The 19,832-nt window shown below is 45.2% G+C and overlaps 1 protein-coding gene across 1 annotated transcript; it reads right to left on the reverse strand.

Moving 5' to 3' along the window:
• Window positions 1-15,665: 15,665 nt before the first annotated feature.
• LOC123156774 (receptor homology region, transmembrane domain- and RING domain-containing protein 2) lies at window positions 15,666-19,199 on the reverse strand. The gene is made up of 4 exons (XM_044574951.1): window positions 18,933-19,199; window positions 18,063-18,287; window positions 17,265-17,669; window positions 15,666-16,814 (listed from the first exon to the last, which is right to left on the reverse strand). The coding sequence occupies exons 1-4, from the start codon at window positions 19,075-19,077 to the stop codon at window positions 16,042-16,044; spliced, it is 1,548 nt and encodes a 515-aa protein (XP_044430886.1). The 5' UTR covers window positions 19,078-19,199; the 3' UTR covers window positions 15,666-16,041.
• Window positions 19,200-19,832: the final 633 nt, after the last annotated feature.

Below are 19,832 nucleotides of genomic sequence, written 5' to 3' on the forward strand. Positions count from 1 at the left end.
TAGCAGCCATGTAGCGATGGACGTGCTCGTCCTCCTCCCTGACACGGTGACGCACCACCTACGGCGGTGCCGACTCCCTCTGCACCGAATGTGGCCCACGCGAACGCCATCAAAGGACATCAGGGTCGACGACGGGACCCGAGGCCGGGCTCCTCACCAAGCGGCGCGCCCCTCCAGGTAGCACCTCCCAGTGCCAGCCCGGCGGAGCCCAGTCCCGGACATGGGTCCTCTGAAGCAGGACGTCGCCGCGAACAGGTCGACAGCGAGGATGCGGGCCGGGCATATCGTCGAGAACAAATACTATATGCCCGCAAAAAGTAACATTTTTTAAATCATTGGATTGTGATAACTAAAATTCTATATATATGCAAATTCTAACAATTTGACAATAATCTAATTCATCTAATTAACTCAAACTAATTCTAAAATTTCTAACATTTCTGATTATATAACTAACATTTCTATAACATTTCTAATATTTATAACATTTATAACATTTCTATAACTAAAAAACAGGAAAAAAATTATAACATTTCTAATAATATTTTTATAACTACAAAACATAATAATTTCTAACATTTCTATAACTAAAAAACAGAAAAAAATTCTATAACTAAAATTCTATAATGTGTGTGTGTGTGTAGTGTGTGTGGGGGGGGCATGGCGGCCGGGGTGAGCTCACCAGCGAGGCGACGACGGGGCAGCGACGACGGGGCGACGGGACAGGGCGACGACGACGGGGCAGGCCGGCGACGATGGGGCGGGCCGGTGACGACGGGGACGACGGGGACGGGGACGGCCGGGGCGGGACGGCCGGGGCGGCGACGGCGTCGATCGTGGCAGGCGGCGTGTGTCGTCGATGGAGAGAGGGAAACAGAGAGGGAAACTGAATTTTTTGCAAGTGTTGTATATATAGGATGGACCTTTAGTACCGGTTGAAGCCATCAACCCGTACTAAAGGTCTGTTTTGTCCAGGCCAAGCGGTGGGAAGCGCCCCCCTTTAGTACCGGGTCGTAGCACCAACCGGTACTAAAGACCCCCTCTTTAGTACCGGTTGCAGCCACCACCCGGTACTAAAGGGTGTGCGCTGACGTAGTACGGTGCGGCAAGTTTAGTCCCACCTAGCTAGTCGAGGGGCTACCGCACTGGTTTATAAGCCCCAGTGCGGTAGCTCTCTCGAACTCCTCTTCTAAGCAGGCCTACTGGGCCTACTTGTTCTGTGCTGTCCTGTGGGCCTACTGGGCCTTAGCAGGATTGCATCCTGGCCCAACAAAAGGTTGTGTTTCTAGTCGTATGCAGGCCGCTTTGGCCCAGTAGGCGGGCTTTTTTATTTTCCTTTTTTTGCTTTATTTATTTTTGTTTTATTTATTTTTGACTTGTTTTTTGCTGTATTTAGAGTTTCTTTGTGAATATTTTTGCTTTAGGTACAAAAAATTACAAACTTTCTGTTAGTGCCGGTAGTTTTCAAATTTGAATAGTTTAAATTTTGAATTATTTGAAATTTGTGTGAATCACTAGTTTGTGAATAACTTAACTTTGAAAAAAGATTTTTTTCAGTGATTCATTTTTCTTATGTTTAATATTAGTGTGTTTTATCATTATATTCAATTTGGTAATGCTTAGGTTATTTAAAAAATGAAATGCCTTTGTAACAGATGAGTTTTCGTCCGAAACCCTGATACTTCGAAAGAGATTGTCCATTTTGTACACGAAGTGCATCTAGTTTTTGCCGTAACCCTATCTACTTTTTTGCACATGCTATGTGGGTGAAATTATAATACCATGCCAACTTTCAACCTTTTCTGAGTTCATTTGAAATGCTTTTCAATTTCAGGGTCATTTAGCTGAAAAAATCAGTAAATGCATGAAAGAATTTGTTTGCACATAAAATTTCTTCGCGTTTCAAATGCCAAAACACATAACTACCCTAATTATTACAGAGATTTCCTCCTGGGTGTGAAACACAGAAGAAAGTGATGATAGTGAAGCCGATCACATCCCAGATCTTTGGGTGTGAAACTTTTTCTTCGCGTGTGTCCCTTTGCGCCGTAGCCATGGAAAATCTTCATCATTTAACTGGATGCTCGGGTCAATATTCACTGTGAATGGAGCAATTTCATCAAACTTTTCATAATCTTCTGACATGTCTGTCTTGTCATCCACTCCCACGATGTTTCTTTTCCCTGAAAGAACTATGTGGCGCTTTGGCTCGTCGTATGATCCATTCGCTTCCTTATCTTTTCTTTTTCTCGGCCTGGTAGACATGTCTTTCACATAAAAAACCTGCACCACATCATTGGCTAGGACGAATGGTTCGTCTGCATACGCAAGATTGTTGAGATCCACTGTTGTCATTCCGTACTGCGGGTCTTCCGTTACCCCGCCTCGTGTCATATTGACCCATTTGCACCGAAACAAAGGGACCTTCAAACCACCTCCATAGTTAAGTTCCCACATGTCCTCTATGTAACCATAATATGTTTCCTTTCCCGTGTTGGTTGTTGCATCAAAGCGGACACCACTGTTTTGGTTGGTGCTCTTCTTATCTTGGGCGATCGTGTAAAATGTATTCCCATTTATCTGGTACCCTTTGAAAGTCGTTATATTCAAAGATGGTAACTGGGACAGCGAGTACATGTCATTTTGAATATCGCCATCATTCATGGCATGTTTCTGCAACCAACCGGCGAAAGTCCTCGTTTGTTCACGTGTAATCCAGTCGTCAGACTTCTCTGGGTGTTTGGAGTGTAGAAAATTCTTGTGTTCCTCCATATACTGAGCCACCAAGGCGGAATTCTGTAGAACTGTGTAGTGTGCTTCAGTGAGAGAATGCCCGTCCATACATATTATTTGATACCCTCCTAGTGTGCCTTTTCCATCCAGTCTGCCCTTATGCCACGATTCAGGAACACCAATCGGCTTAAGGTCAGGAATAAAGTCAATACAAAACTCAATGACCTCCTTATTTTCATGGCCCTTCGAGATGCTTCCGTGTGGCCTAGCACGGTTATGAACATATTTCTTCAAGACTCCCATGAACCTCTCAAAGGGGAACATATTGTGTAGAAATACAGGACCCAAAATGTTAATCTCTTCGCAAAGGTGAACTAGGACGTGCGTCATGATGTTGAAGAAGGATGGTGGGAACACCAACTCGAAACTGACAAGACATTGCACCAAATCATTCTGTAATCTTGGTATGATTTCTGGATCGATTACCTTCTGAGAGATTGCATTGAGGAATGCACATAGCTTCACAATGGCTAATCGAACGTTTTCCGGTAGAAGCCCCCTCAATGCAACCGAAAGGAGTTGCGTCATAATCACGTGGCAGTCATGAGACTTTAGGTTCTGGAACTTTTTCTCTGCCATATTTATTATTCCCTTTATATTCGACGAGAAGTCAGACGGTACCTTCATGCTGAGCAGGCATTCAAAGAAGATTTCCTTCTCTTCTTTGGTAAGAGTGTAGCTGGCCTGACCTTGATGTATGCCGTCTTTTCCGTGCATACGTTGCTGGTCCTCCCGTGCCTCTGGTGTATCTTTTGTCTTCCCATACACGCCCAAAAAGCCAAGCAGGGTCACGCAAAGATTCTTCATCACGTGCATCACGTCGATTGCGGAGCGGACCTCTAGGTCTTTCCAATATGGCAGGTCCCAAAATATAGATTTCTTCTTCCACATGGGTGGGCGTCCATCAGCATCCTTCGGAGTAGGTTGTCCGCCAGGACCCTTTCCAAAGATTACCTTCAAATCCTTGACCATATTATATACATCAGCACCAGTGCGGTGGTGAGGCTTCGTCCGGTGATCCGCCTCACCTTTGAAATGCTTGCCTTTCTTTCTTACGGGATGCCTGCTCGGAAGAAATCGACGATGTCCCAGGTACACATTCTTCCTACAACTATCCAAATATATACTGTCGGTATCATCCAAACAGTGCGTGCATCCGCAATATCCCTTGTTTGTCTGTCCTGAAAGGTTACTGAGAGTAGGCCAATCATTGATGGTCACGAACAACAACGCCTTTAGGTCAAATTCTTCCTGTCCGTGCTCATCCCACGCACGTACACATGTTCCATTCCACAGCTGTAATAGTTCTTTAACTAATGGCCTTAGGTACACATCAATGTTGTTGCCGGGTTGCTTAGGGCCTTGGATGAGCACTAGCATCATAATGAACTTCCGCTTCATGCATAACCAAGGAGGAAGGTTATACAAACATAGAGTCACAGGCCAGGTGCTATGGTTGCTGCTCTGTTCCCCAAAAGGATTAATGCCATCTGCGCTTAGACCAAACCATGCGTTCATTGGGTCACCTGCAAACTCCTCCCATTACTTTCTCTCGATTTTTCTCCACTGCGAACCATCAGCGGGTACTCTCAACTTTCTGTCTTTCTTACGGTCTTCTCCATGCCATCGCATCGCCTTTGCATGCTCTTTGTTTTAGAACAAATGTTTCAACCGTGGTATTATAGGAGCATACCACATCACCTTGGCAAGAATCTTCTTCCTGGGGCACTCGCCCTCGACAGCACCAGGGTCATCGCTACTAATCTTATAACGCAATGCACCGCATACCGGGCAAGCGTTCAAATCCTCGTACTCACCGCGGTAGAGGATGCAGTCATTAGGGCATGCATGTATCTTTTGCACCTCTAACCCTAGAGGGCAGACAACCTTCTTTGCTTCATACGTACTCTCGGGCAATTCGTTGTCCTTTGGAAGCATATTCTTTATCATTACTAACAACTTTCCAAATCCTTTGTCAGATACACCATTCTCTGCCTTCCATTGCAGCAACTCCAGTGTGGTGCCCAACTATTTTTTGTCAGCTTTGCAATTCGGGTACAACAATTTCTTGTGATCCTCTAACATGCGCTGCAACTTCTTCTTCTCCAAATCACTTGCGCAGTTTCTCTTTGCATCGGCAATGGCCTGACCTAGATCATCAGCGGGCTCATCTGATGCCTCTCCTTCAGCTTCTTCCCGCATTGCCGGCTCAGCTTCTTCCCCCATTGTTGTATCATTGTATTCAGGGAACCCATGGCCAGGATAGCCGTCGTCATCCTCTTCTTCTTCATTGTCTTCCATCATAACCCCTATTTCTCCGTGCTTGGTCCAAACATTATAGTGGGGCATGAAACCGGACTCAAATAGGTGGACGTGAATGGTTCTTGACGTAGAGTAATTGTGACCATTCTTATAGCCAGCACATGGACAAGGCATAAAACCATCCGCCCGCTTGTTTGCCTCAGCGGCAAGCAGAAAAGTATGCATGCCATTAATGAACTCGGGAGAGCATCGGTCATCATACACCCATTGTCGGCTCATCTTCATTACACAACACCGAATAGACCAAATTAATACAAGTTCATACATAAAGTTCATATACAACACTTAATTAAATGCAACATACAAATAACTCTCTAGCTAAAGAATTTAAATGCAACAACAAATGCGATCAAGATCGCAACTAAGGTAACAATTGATCCAACAGCATAATGATACCAAGACACACTATCAATGGCATATTTTCTAATCTTTCTAATCTTCAACCTCATTTTCTCCATCTTGATCTTGTGATCATTGATGACATTGGCAACATGCAACTCCAATTCCATCTTCTCCCCCTTAATTCTTTTCAATTTTTCTTTTGAATACTCGTTTTCTCTTTCAACTAAATTTAACCTCTCGACAATAGGGCCGGTTGGAATTTCCGGTTCACATACCTCCTAGATAAAAATATCTATGTCAACTTGATGGGCATAATTTGTCATAAACACGAAATGCAACAACTAGTTTTAAAAGAAAATATACCATATCCGAATCATAACAAGGACGAGGGCCGACGGGGACGGATATCAAAACCATAGCACTATGTATAACAAACAACGTACGGGTAAGATAATTATACGAGTAACTATATATCCAAATCACACAAACATCAATGTGGTAATGTAAAACATTCATGAACAAGAGCCTCACCACAAGGTGGTACCGGCGACGGGACGGTGCGGGCGATCGACGGTGGTTACGATGGAGATTTAGAAGGCACTAAGTAAACCACACCTACATATGCAAACCAAGTGTTATTTTTGACCTTAAATTGCATATAAATCAAATACTAGCACATATAATTCCTCCCAAATTGCTAAACTCACAAATTAATCACTATACAAAGCATTGCAAGAGCTAATCTAGCAATGAGAGATGAAAGGACAAAGTTGCTAACCTTTGTGATCATTTGAATGGATGGGGGCCTTCAAATCTTAACAAATTTTGGGCAAAATTTATGATAAGCTCGAGGAAGAGAGGGGAAGAACAGAGGAAGAGAGGGGGAAGGGGAAAATCGTAATGACCCTTCGTCCACCCGAGCTCGCTCTGTTCTTCCCCTTTCCCCTCACTTCCTCTGTTCTTTCCCTCTCTTCCTCGAGCTCATCATACGACCCTTCGTCCACCCAAGCTCGCTCTGTTCTTCCCCTTTCCCCTCACTTCCTCTGTTCTTCCCCTCTCTTCCTCGAGCTCATCATAAATTTTGCCCAAAATTTGTCAAGATTTGAAAGCCTACGAACCGGTACTAAAGGTGTTGGAGGGGCCCCAGCCTGACAACATCCTGCCACCACTCTATTTAGTACCGGTTCGTGGCACGAACCGGTGCTAAAGGTTCGCCACGAACCGGTACTAATGAGAGCGGCCGACTAGCCATTGGAACCGGCACTAATGGACATATTAGTGCCGGCTCAAAATCAAGCCGGCACTAATGTGCCTCAGATTTGCCCCTTTTTCTACTAGTGCTAGCGTACACAATTACTAAGCTTTCTAGCATACATTGTGCAGCCTGCATGCCTCGTTGCCTCAGGTTATTCTTATATACTCCCTCGATCCCATCCCAAACGAATGTATCTGAAGTAATAGCTCAGCCGGAATGCCTGGTTGCCACAAGCTATTCTTATATAATTACTCCTCTAAAATGGAGGACTTGATTGCTTCACACTATCCTTACAATTGCTAAGGATCAATTCTTTTAGGGCTTATTGCTGGTCATTGAAATAAGTTGCCTCCTTTCGGTCTGTTTTATAGCTTATTGCCAGATGTGGAAATAAATTGCCTCTCTTCCCAAGTTATTCTAGCAGCTGAAACTAAAATTTTATTTAAATGCTTACTAACTTAAGGTTACATTTTGTTTTAAAGGCTACTAATTAGGGTTAACTGGTAGTAGAGTAGACTTAAAGTTGAGCCTCTAGAATAAACTAGGGACTTTTAAGTTTTTTTTAGGAACTGACATTCCAAATCATGTGTCTCGCGGGACAATATAGGAATTAGGAACTGACATTCCATTAAAACACTTTTCAAATAATTAAAGAAGATGCAATAATTTTAAAATTTTGTGAATTTTTAAAAATGTTCACAATGTTTCAAAAAAAATTGTGTATCTAAACAAAGTCGTATTTTTAAAGATATTTGAAAGAATATTCATAAATTCAAAAAATGTTCACGAGTTTTATAATTGTACTCCCTCCGATCCTTTTTACTCCGTGCATTAGATTTCCGTCAAACTTAATAAAGTTTGATCAAATTTATATTATAAAATATTAACATCTTCAATACTATATATATATATATATATATATATATATATATATATATAGACACACACACACACACACTATTGAACTACATTTCATAATGAATCTAACAATATTAATTAGGTGTGTGAATGTTGATATTTTTCTGTAAGTATGGTCAAAGTAAAGATACATTAATTTCAAACAAATCTTATATGCAGACTAAAAAGGACCGGAGGGAGTACACAATATTTAAAACTTGATCACCAATTAAATGTTCATTGATTTAAATAAATATTTTTAATTTGAAAAATCTTCATGAATATGAAAAATCTTCACTGTTATCGAAAATGTTCGTAATTTTGAAGAAAATATTAGGAATTTACAAATGTGTTGAAGAATTTAAATTATGTTCCTGAATTTCCTAAACCACATGGGTAAGCCATGGAATAGAAAATAAGCTTAAGGGACTATTTATACCACAACTACAGGGTATTACAGTTAGGGGTTAGAGTATGCAGTTATATATATATATATATATATATATATATATATATATATATATATATATATATATATATATATATATATATATATATATATTTTACTTTTTTTAGAAAAGGAGGATGACCTCCGGCATCTGCATCTGGGCGATGCATACGGCCACTTTATTAATTATTCTCGCAAGACCATAGAAAGCCATACAACAGCAAGACTAAAGCCACCGTCTAAGCAACAACTGTCGCTACACCTATCCAATTAATGAAGGGGCGCAGATAGTCTGGGCCTAATACCAAACAGACATCGCAGCCAAGCATAAACATCTAAGACCTGAGGTCCCAACCAGGACGCCTGCCGGGTATGGGGTACCTACCAGTCCGACGCACTCCTCAACCAGGACGCCTGCCGGGTATGAGGCTGCCGCAGCCACCTGCCATCAATCCATCTTCAGAGTTGTACTGTTGCATGTACCGTGTCAGGTCTCCCTGCCATCGACGCCACCACGACGCCCGACAACGTTTTCCTCCTGCGCAAGTCGATCCTCCCACAGCTAACTCTGAATCTGCACTCCGCCACGCCGTCAAGATCCGTCCCCATCGGTGTTTAGGATGAAGCACCGCTCCACCAAAGAATCCGTCCTCTGGTCCCTCCATCACATGTGTACCTGCAAGAATGACGCCCCCAAGAGAGGAACAACACCAGAGCGCCGCCGTCATCCGATCATCTGATCTGGGGTTTCCCTAGATGTAGCAGAGAGTGGCCTTGAACTTCTCCACGGCGATGCCTTCAAGAAGGGAACAACGCAAATAGCGCCGCCACCGTCGGCCTTGGCATACACCGAAGGCAAGTTTTCACCCAGATCAGTTCGAAGGGATCCAACTCTCGTGCACGGGCTGCTGTCACCTCTAGCACCACCAGGCAGAACCCTGGAGCACCGGCAAATCAGCGATCCACCGGCACCACCGCATCTAGATCGTCGACCACGCCGGGCCGCCGCCATCCCTTGCATCGTCCGGGTTAGAGATGGAGCCGCCGACCACGCATAGGGACCGCCGCCGCCTGCACACGCCGGAGCACCGCTGAGAACCCAGTGCCCGCCACCGCTTGTCGAGGGCCGCCGCCGCGCGCCCCGAGTGGACTCCCACGCACACCAGGGGAAACTGTCGTCGCCCCCAAGCCCGCGCCGGCGCGCCCCGCCTCCAGCGCGCCGCCAACCACCGCCGTGATTCGCCCGCGCCAGATCCAGCGAGTCATGGGAGAAGAGATCCCGCCGCCGCCGACGCCGACCGGTCTTTGCCCGGTGGCGGCGAGGAGGAGAGGTCGGGAAAGGGACGAGGATGCGGCGGCGCTAGGGTTCCCCCCGGTCGCCGCGCAGGGGCGACACCGGAGGAGTCGGGAGGAGATAGTGATGATCCACATATATATGTGTGTTATACATCTTTTGTGGTCCACATATCATATGTAATAAAATTATATTTATTTACTTATTAAATATTAATTGGGTGAGCCATGGGCAAGGAGTAGCATCGATGCTTCAACCCATGACTAATCAGGTTACCCATGATTTTGCCTATAAATGAAAAATCGTACACATGCCTGAATATTCAAACCATGGATAAAATTGATATCCTAGTCAACATGCCACAACCCAAAGAGAAATGAGTAAGCTCTTCCCAGGCACCTTCAAAAAGGAAAGACAAAGCATGTAGACATTATCATCACTGGCATAAAAACACAACCGAAGACTTGAAGCATTCACCCATAGCTGTCCACGACTACTACACTAAACCTCGGGAAAAAGCCGACCACGCCAACAGCCACAATGACAAACCTAAGAAATGACCAATCAAGTTCTAGTGAAGAGGAGGAACCTTCAGGTGCTCCAAGGGAAGAGGGCACCACCACCATCATCGGTACCAATCAATCCCCAAGGTTTTCACCCAAATACCTAAGCCTTCCACCTACCCGAGCCCGGGGGGCCAAGTGTCACGCCCAATATGCGACCCTATCCAAAAGGAACTCGAAGGTCCCACCAAGGATAGACCCGCATATTGAAACGTTTTTGCAAGGTGGATATCATTACATCAACATTACATAATAGATGGGGATACATACAAGAGGCATACAATGCCACATGAATACAACATCACAATACATAAGAGCAACATCCGACTATGGATGAAACATAAATAGAAGCTCAAACGACATCCACCCTGCTAGCCCAGGTTGCCGACCTGGAACCTATCCCCTGATCGAAGAAGAAGTAGAAGAAGAACTCCAAGACAAGCAAACATCACTCTCGCGTCATGATCATCGCACAACCTGCACCTGCAACTGTTGTTGTAGTAATCTGTGAGCCACGAGGACTCAGCAATCTCATTACCATGGGTATCAAGACTAGCAAAGCTTAATAGGAAAAGGAAGGGGTACAGTGGTGAGGCTGCAGCAGCGACTAAGCGAGTATGGTGGCTAACATACGCAAATAAGAGCGAGAAGAGAGCAAGCGGAACGGTCGTGAAGCTAGCAATGATCAAGAAGTGATCCTAAACTCCTACTTACGTCAAACATAACCCAAAACCGTGTTCACTTCCCGGACTCCGCCGAGAAGAGACCGTCACGGCTACACACGCGGTTGATGCGTTTTAATTCGGATCTGGTGTCAAGTTATCTACAATCGGACATTAACAAATTCCCATCTGCCTATAACCACAGGCACGGCTTTCGAAAGATTATACCCTGCAGGGGTGTCCCAACTTAGCCCATGATAAGCTCTCGCGATCAACAAAGGATATACCTTCTCCCAGGAAGACCCGATCAGACTCGGAATCCCGGTTTACAAGACATTTCGACAATGGTAAAACAAGACCAGCAAAACCGCCCGATGCGCCGACAATCCCGATAGGAGCTGCACATATCTCGTTCTCAGGGCAACACCGAATAGGTCAGCCTACGAGTAAAACCAGCCCTCGAGTTGCCCCGAGGTGGCCCCGCAGTCTGCCCGGTTCGGACCAACACTTAGACAAGCACTGGCCCGGGGGGGCTAAAATAAAGATGACCCTTGGGTTGGCCGACCCAAGGGAAGGGTATAGGTGGTGGTGAGGCAAATGGTAAAACCAAGGTTGGGCCTTGCTGGAGGAGTTTTATTCAAAGCGAACTGTCAAGGGGGTCCCATAAATCACCCGACCGTGTAAGGAACGCAAAATCCGGGAATATAACACCGGTATGACGGAAACTAGGGCGGCAAGAGTGGAACAAAACACCAGGCAAAAGGCCGAGTCTTCCACCCTTTACCAAGTATATAGATGCATTAATAATATAAGAGATATTGTGATATCCCAACCAAAATCCTGTCCACCATGGAGAAATCTTCACCTTCACCTGCAACTAGCAACGCTATAAGAGGGGCTGAGCAAAGCAGTAACATAGCCAAGCAATGGTTTGCGTAGGATAGGTGTCAAAAGTTAGAGGTTCATGGCAATTTGGAAGGCTTGATGAGCAAAAGATAGGTAACGCAGCAAAGCGATAGAACGAAGCAACTAGCATAGCAATGATAGTAGTGAGATCCAGGGTAGCGGTCATCTTGCCTGAAATCCCGCTAGGAAGAAGAACGAGTCCATGAAGAAGACGAAGCCACGAAGAAGTACCAAGCGTAGACGAACGAATCCTCACGATCGCAACGAAACAGGAACTATCGAAAAGAAGCACACAACACGATAAACACACCACACATGAACAAGGCATGATGCACAACAAGCATGATGCATGACAAGGCTACATGAAGCTACTCATGGCAAGACATGATGCATACAAGAACAACACATCAATGCAAGTTTAAATGAGACCGGAAACAACATATAACAATTCCGGTAAGTCCTCATATGCATATTTCGAAATTGGTCCAGATCTGAATAAACCTTATGTTCAAGTTGTTAAACAGCAAGTTAAGATGCACCAAGATGATCTACACGAGATTCTAGTCAAGTTACATATAAAGTTCACTTAGTTCGGAGCTACGGCCTAGAAGATATGAGCAAAACAAGTTAAACATGGCATTGATGCAAAATGCATACAAACATCAAGAAAACACTCCAAAACAAGGATACAACATGATAATATGAAACTACATGCGATTATAAGCAAGTTTCATATAGAACACACTCAAAACGGAGCAACGGTTCAACACACACACATGAAACAAGTTATAGCAACAATCTGTCCAAAACAGCAACTAGGCATATTGCAAGCATCAAAACAACATGCTACAGGACCTCAACATGAAAATAAAAGGCATGAGCATGATGTACAAGTAAAGCATAACAAAACATGAACACTGAGCTATCTCCAGAAATCACTAGAACATGCTCAAACACACATGGCAAGATTGCAAATAATAACAATTCAGACTTTGCAGAAAATAACATCAGGTTGCAATGTTTAGAGCTATAAAATAACATGCTACAGGAACTTATCATGGCAAACAAAGGCATGGCATGAATCTGCTAATTGCATAGATCAAAAGTCTTTTACTGACCATGAGCCAAAAAGGATCAGAAAATACGATGGCACCCATGTAAACGTAGCAAGTTATATTACAGATTCAAACATGGCAGGAACAGAATTATGAAGGCATCTTGGTGAGCTTGTGCAACTCACTACAGAGCAAAACATGGCATGGCAAGGCAACCAACAGTAAGAAGACATGTTTATGAAGCTAAGCATGGCAATAGCAAGTTCATAGGGTGCATGGATCAACTACAACAATCTTGGCAAAATTGAATAACATGTAAACAATCTGCCAGGAAACATTTTGTAGCAAAACTAGAGCATAAAAATGACATGCTAGACTACTCCATAATTTCAAATAGGGGTATGAATGGATAGACAATAACCATATGTTCAAAACATCCTTACTGAAGTATCTCAAAATATGCATGGATCTCTCTGTAGCATCAAGTTTACATGGCATCAAAATAACAGCAGAACAGGGACTAAAATCAGCAACATCACGATGCCTAGTTTGCATGCTTGTGCTAGTCACCACATTGATCACAAAAATACATGGTAAGCACCTCTGTAAAGAAGACATGGCATAGTTCAAAACACATGTAGACATCAACCTCATAGGATGCACACATCAATCATGGCAAAAATGACAAATGAGCATGTTCTGTTAACAGACAGCAGACAACATCATGAAGCACTCTTGCAACGATGATTCAGGCATCAAGATGAGCTCAAATGAACATGATGCAATGGAATGAAATAAAGTACTCATTGAGATGAACAATTTGACATATTACACGCACAAAACGGAGCTACGAATGCAGAGATATGATGCGATGAACATGGCATAATTATGCAAAATATTCGGGACCGTTTCAGATCTGGGAAGAAAGTCAACCGTTTCAGATCTGGAGTTTGCACGGGTCCCGAGGTTCGCCGGAGACGTGTCGGGGAAGAAGAAGAAGGAGGCGGCCGGAGGGAGCTGCGGCGGTCCGGCGAGGGGAGGAGGCGGCGGCCGCGCGGGTCCGGCCGAGGGGAGCGACGCGCTCGGGCGCGGCAGCTCACCGGCGGGAGGCGGCGCGGATGGGGGCGGCGGCCGGGCGGCGACCTGCGGCGGAGCCGAGGCGGCGGCCGACGACGGCGGGGAGCGAGCGGACAGGCGCGGGCGGCGGCCCGGCCGGCGGCGCGCGGGCGGGCGGCGATCGGGCCAGCGGCGGCGGCGGACGGCCGGGCGGCCCGCGATGGGCTCGCCGGGCCTGCGGCGGGCGGGCGGCGCGGGAGGCCACGTGGCCGGATCGGATTGGACGGGGGGAGCGGGGCGGACACGTCCGGTCGCCGGGCGGACATGTCCGGCGGCGCGGAAGGGATGGATCTCGGGTTTGGACTGCGAAAAATGACGGGGATGCCCTTTTATAGGTAGAATGAGTTATGAGGGTCCAAATGAGGAGCGGTTTTTGCCCACACGATTGTGATCGAACGACCGAGAGCATGGAGGGGACTTAGATGGGTTTTGGGCCAGTTTGGAAGGGTGTTGGGCTGCAAAGAGAAAGAGGGGTTTCGGGCTACGCGGTTAACCGTTGGAGTACCAAACGAACTCCAAATGGCACGAAACTTGACAGGCGGTCTACCGGTATTATGCCAAGGCCGCTTGGCAAGCCTCGGGCCATTCCGAGAAAGTTTAACACCCGCACACGAAACAAGGTCTGAGAGGGGGCGACGGGCGCGCGCGAGAGGTCCGGACTCCGAACGGACAACGGAGAGAACTGAGAGAACCCGAACGGATGCAAGTTTTGAAAATCATGTAGATGAAATGCAGATGATGACATGGCAAGATGCAACACGCAAGCAAATGACATGGCAACGACGGCGAATAACTGGCGGACACCTGGCGCATCGGATCCGGGGCGTTACACCAAGCCACTGCCAATTGAGAGTGAGCCATTGCTTGCATCGCACTAAGAGTACTAGACCATGGCCGTCAAATTTGAGTCTTTGATCGAGCCACGATGACACCATGGAGGCGAGTCCACACAGAGACACAACGCCACCACAACTGAATTCTATAGCCATCACGAACGCCTGAGCACCCACGCCACCACTAGGACGGTCCCCATCCACCCTCGGCCCACCAAGCCACCTTGTGCTTCCGCACCGTGCAGCCAGATACCCTGGCGGACTGGCTCCATCGCTGGAGCGAATAGATCGGGTTGGGCCCTTGGGCCAGTGCACATGTGACCATCACCGCAACTGAGCCACCCTGAGGCAGCACCAATTATGCCCACTACACGCCACAAAAAATACATGACAACTATCAGAAAATAAATTATCCTAAACCGAAAAGATAAACTGAGTCTAGCTCGCCCGCTGAAGGAGTAGATTGGTAACCCACCATCTAAGTTCAAGTTATCCTGAAATTCCATTTCCTACCCATTTTTGTTTTAAGGAAAACCGACGAGCAACTCCATTAGAGTCGCGATAATGATAGCCTCGTATATGGAGTGCATCCCATATGCATTGTGCAGACCGTCGAGTCAAAGTGCAAAGTTAGAATCGCCATATTGGCTACCTCCAGAAATTCATGTGGGACCCGTTCATCAATGGCCAGAAGACATCTTTATTCCCAACACCAACGAAAGTTTTTCTTTCAACATTAATTTGAACTAAGATTTCAACATGGATTTCAAGAAGGATTACAACTAGGATTTGAACAATTCTCTACTAATTGAAGTACGGGCTCTTCTTGGAAGTGATCTCGTAGGCCGGGGAAGCCTCAGTTGCCCCAAACTCTTTTTCTATTTTAACTTTTTACAGTCTTAGGTGTACCTCTTCTTCTGCGGTATATACTTCTCTCGTTGTATTTTGTACTGCGTTGCGTTCTTTATGTATGGTTAGGGCACGCAGAATTGCTGTATTTTGTAATGCTTAACAAAAAAAGGGGGGAAAACTCCAATACAAAAAGGCGAAGGCAACCAAAAACCAGACCCAGAACAAATAATTAAAAGCCAGACCAAAAACCAATAACAGAAAACATACAAGCAGTATAAACATGATTACAGGTCCGCCATAGGCACTGATCAACCCTTCAAAACAGAGTGAGAACGAACAAGATTGATATATTTCTCTGAAGCATTCATGAACAGAATATATATACGTCATCTTACTAGCACAAGGCATTTCTGACTGCAACTAACAGATCCCTATTAAACTGTAATAATATACACTCTTGGCATCATCAGTAGCACACACGCCTCAAGACAATCCTTGCAAACTCAGTGTGGTCAGCAGAGTCATTTCCAGTCTTCCAAGGTTCCCAGCTAGTTGGTCAGATTAAAGGTCACCGGTTCTAGTATCTTCTTCCAGGCAGCTCCCTTCTGCTCATTCAAATCCGCTTCACTATGGTGCGGCCGCGGAGAGCTTATTCTATGGTAACAGGTCTAACTGGACGTCAATGGTGAACCTGTAAGGGCAATCAGCACCCTGGCAGCGACTGGGCTGACGTCGCAGTAGATAAGCTCACATCAGAATCGGGGCAATGCTGCAGGTAGGCCTGACGGAGCGACTGGGTTGATGCTGAAGCTGATAGACTCGTCGCCGAGTCGCCACCATCCTGCAGCTGGGTCTGTTGCGGTGACTGGGGCACCATGGTAAATAAGCTCGGCCCTGACTCCGTGCGATGCCTCAGGTAAGGGTACTGCTGCCCTGAAGAGCCAAGATAATAGCTTGGAGATCCGTTCTCGGAACGGGGGATGTGGGGTGGACCTACAAATTGTCCAGAAAATCTGTAACCGAAAGGGGAGACTTGTGGTGATGAGTATCTGATGCTGATCGGCGGAGAAAAATGCCCTCCGCCCAGGGAGTGCCCGGATGCAAGGTTCAGAGTGTTAGACCATGGCGATGACATGTTTGCAAGGTCTACACTGCTCCTACTTGTACTGATAGCAGGTGAGTTGGAACAACATCTGCATGGGTTACGGATGTGGAGGATACTGGAATTGGAGTTAGTGCGGGACATGGACTGCCATGAAGGATGCCGGCTTATTGTCCTTGGAGGAGATGCTGCTACCATTGAACGAAAAGAAGACAAAGCTGTCGATTCAGCTGGCAAGGGAATAGCAGAAGAAAGCAAAGGGGTAGACTCTGATGGAGGGAAATTTGACATTCCAGCATTTGCATCTCGCTTGCATACAGGGCAGAATGTCCTCCATGATGTGAGCCACAGGTCCACGCAAGCAGCATGGAACTCTGTAAGATGAAACAGCCAAGTATCAGTACACTGGTTGAAAAATAAAGAAAGCTTGACATAACAGAGGGTTCAGTAGCACTGCAATACTTAATTTTCAGATCTATAGTGTAGAATTCGTAGTGTAGATTTATCTACATTAAGCGACCAGGAAACAAATGAAATCTAACAAGACCATATTCTATTGAGTTTGTATCTCAAACATACAAAGGGGTATTATGTGGAGTTATTGTGATTATGATGTAAGTTTTGATCAATGACACCATTCTCTTGCTACTATTCTGGTAGTAATGCAGCAAGTATATTCTAATTCCCAATTTAAAATCAGCAATGACTAGTAGACAGATTAATCTGGTTGTACATAAATTGCACAGGCATCGAGATCTCAAACCATCAGATCCTATGCAATAACTAGAAAATAATTGTGATATTTAAATGTGAGAAGAACATACTGTGACGACAAGGCAGCACCCTTATCTTTTCACCAACACTGTAGTCTTCCAAGCAAATGGCACATGTTGACGAAGTACAATTGTCTTCCTGGACTTTTGTAAAAATAAGACTCGGCATTGCCTTGACTAACTGACTGCTCATTCCATGAAATTCTCGTGCTGCAGGTATTCGAGCCCTGTCCCTTCTCATCTGGTGTCTTCTCACAAAGAAACAAGTGGCAAGAACAGCAGACATAGCAAGCAGTGCTGTGAAAGATATTGCCATGATTGACAAAGCTGAGTTATCACGCGTTGATATTATCCACACCTGAGCATCACTTTGACCTGAATATTGTTTCAACACCTCTCCTGACGTCTTAGAGATGAAGACAGCATATATGTCGATACCGGATGAGCTTCCAGCCACTGTTAACACTTCCTAGTTAAATGCTGTTGAAAATATGTGCGCACAATAGATAATATTGGAGAAAAGAAAAGGCTAGAAAAAAGCACATGTCAATGGTCATAACATTTTTATGCCAGATCAAGTTTTACAATTGATTTCTGCTTTCTTTTCTTAGCGAGGTGTAGTCTGAAAAAGGTCGTAGGTGCGCCTAACCATTTAAATTTCATGATACAGGATTAGATATTTGTATACCTACTTGCTATTCCTTTAACCTCTCTAATGTTTAGCTACCAAAGCATCATGAATCACCCATCTTATATGCGGTGATCATGAGCGACACGTTATTAAAGATATACAGACTAAAAGAAAAACAAGTGATGTCAGGACCAAAAGGAGGAGTCAAGGAACATTACTTGAAACAAGGACACCGAGGTCTTTGTTATCATATACTATCACAGCCTTGAATCCGGCATCCTGAGCATTTCTAACTTTATCATCAAATTGGCAGCCGCCTCTTAAAATCAATGCAAATGGTGATGCAGGACCTTCGACTGCTTTCTTTATCAGAGGGCTGCAAGCATCAAGAGGTTCGACGGTGTAAATTACACCGTTTAAACCTGAACCTTTCACTTCTGGAGCTGTAAAATGTTGAAATGCCAATAAGTTCTTCTTTAACACATATAGATTGGGTCAAGCAGCATCAACTTAGCTTTGTACATTATAAAGCATGTGCAAATTGTCATACAAGAGGTAATAACATTATAAAGCATGTGCAAATTGCCATACAAGAGGTAATCTACTCTTATAAAAAGCAGAGTTGGTGATGATGGTGTGACTGCCATCCTGCAATATAGGCCGTCCGATCTATATCTAACGGATAGGAAGAAAACTATGACAATTTACCCGCACTCCTCTCCACATTTGCAGATAAGGCCTTCCCTCCTTCATCCTTTTCTCCCACAAGATCTTGATGTTCCATGCAACGCACGGGCATCTTGCTAGTAACATTATAAAGCATGTACAAATTGCCATACAAGAGGTAATAACATTATAAAGCATGTGCAAATTGCCATACAAGAGGTAATAAAAGCAGCACTTCCAGATACTAGTCTTAACTACCAGGATGCACACGACAAGCAATCAATCCATTAATCGGTGATGACTCAAATTATGGATTCAGAATAATAAAAACAAATGTACAATAACAACGAAACATAGTAGTGAGTTGATAATTGATCGGTACTGAAACAGAGGGGAATTGGTTAATTTATTATAGCACTCACTAAATGTTGCCTCGACGTCGCTGAACGACAGGGTCGTGTTATTCGCCATCAGCACCACACTGCAAGCTCCCGGCCGAGCCATGAGACAAACCACTGCGCATAACCAGAGGAGAAATAATCTCCCTCCTCTTCTTGCACGGTTCATTTTGTCAGACTTCCTTTCCTTTGGTGCAACTAAGAGAAGAGCAAACACCGACGGGCCAAATGAGAACTGTAAACCTGCGAGACAACACCCTCTCGCTCCAAAGCACCAATCCTCTACTAGCCCTGCAATTGCATTCCCAGAATTGAGCCATCAAACCAAAAACCAGGAACAGTGTAACTGTGCAGCAGCAGGAACAATATCTACGTATTTTTTATATATAGCATTCAAATGTACTAGCACACAAAGGAGAGAAACCTCTAAAATTGAGACAAAAGAACATGTTTTCATGGGAGGACGCAACCTCGGCCCAAAGGCCAAAGCCTCAGTAGACTCCAAAATATGCGGAGAACGAAAGAATCCTACCAATCCGTGGGTGGTGAAATCACCGCCCAATAACTTAGAGAGAAAAGCAAATTCGGCCAAAGGATTGCGCTTTAGCTCGAATTCAGCTGAAAAGAAACTAATAGCGGCGGCATCTGCCGACTCGGCTATAAAAACTTGGCCAAACTTAGCCTGGCTTTCGAATCTAATCTTTAAAAAGGAGGGAATTTTCACCTGGAAACAGAGAAGACGAAGGGGGGGAACCGGCGGCGTTACTGGGCGCGCGGCTGTGAGGAGAGCAGAGGGCAGAGAGGTGGCGCTGGGATGGAGACGTCGGCTGCCATGGGAGGGGCGGGAAGGGGGGAACCGGCCGTGGGATTACGCATAGGTGGCGAGGTTGACGGCGGATTCAGTGGGGAGGAGACAGGCGGGGG

This window comes from Triticum aestivum, chromosome 7B, assembly GCF_018294505.1.
Source record: "Triticum aestivum cultivar Chinese Spring chromosome 7B, IWGSC CS RefSeq v2.1, whole genome shotgun sequence".
In the NCBI taxonomy this organism is placed as follows: Eukaryota; Viridiplantae; Streptophyta; class Magnoliopsida; order Poales; family Poaceae; genus Triticum; species Triticum aestivum.

Coding starts and splice junctions, on each gene's coding strand:
- LOC123156774 (XM_044574951.1), bottom strand. CDS start 19,077: ATGAACCGTGCAAGAAGAGGAGGGAGATTATTTCTCCTCTGGTTATGC. Junction 18,288..18,932: donor CGACGTCGAGGCAACATTTA/GTGAGTGCTATA, acceptor AACATTTTACAG/CTCCAGAAGTGAAAGGTTCA. Junction 16,815..17,264: donor GGTGCTGCCTTGTCGTCACA/GTATGTTCTTCT, acceptor TTCATCTTACAG/AGTTCCATGCTGCTTGCGTG.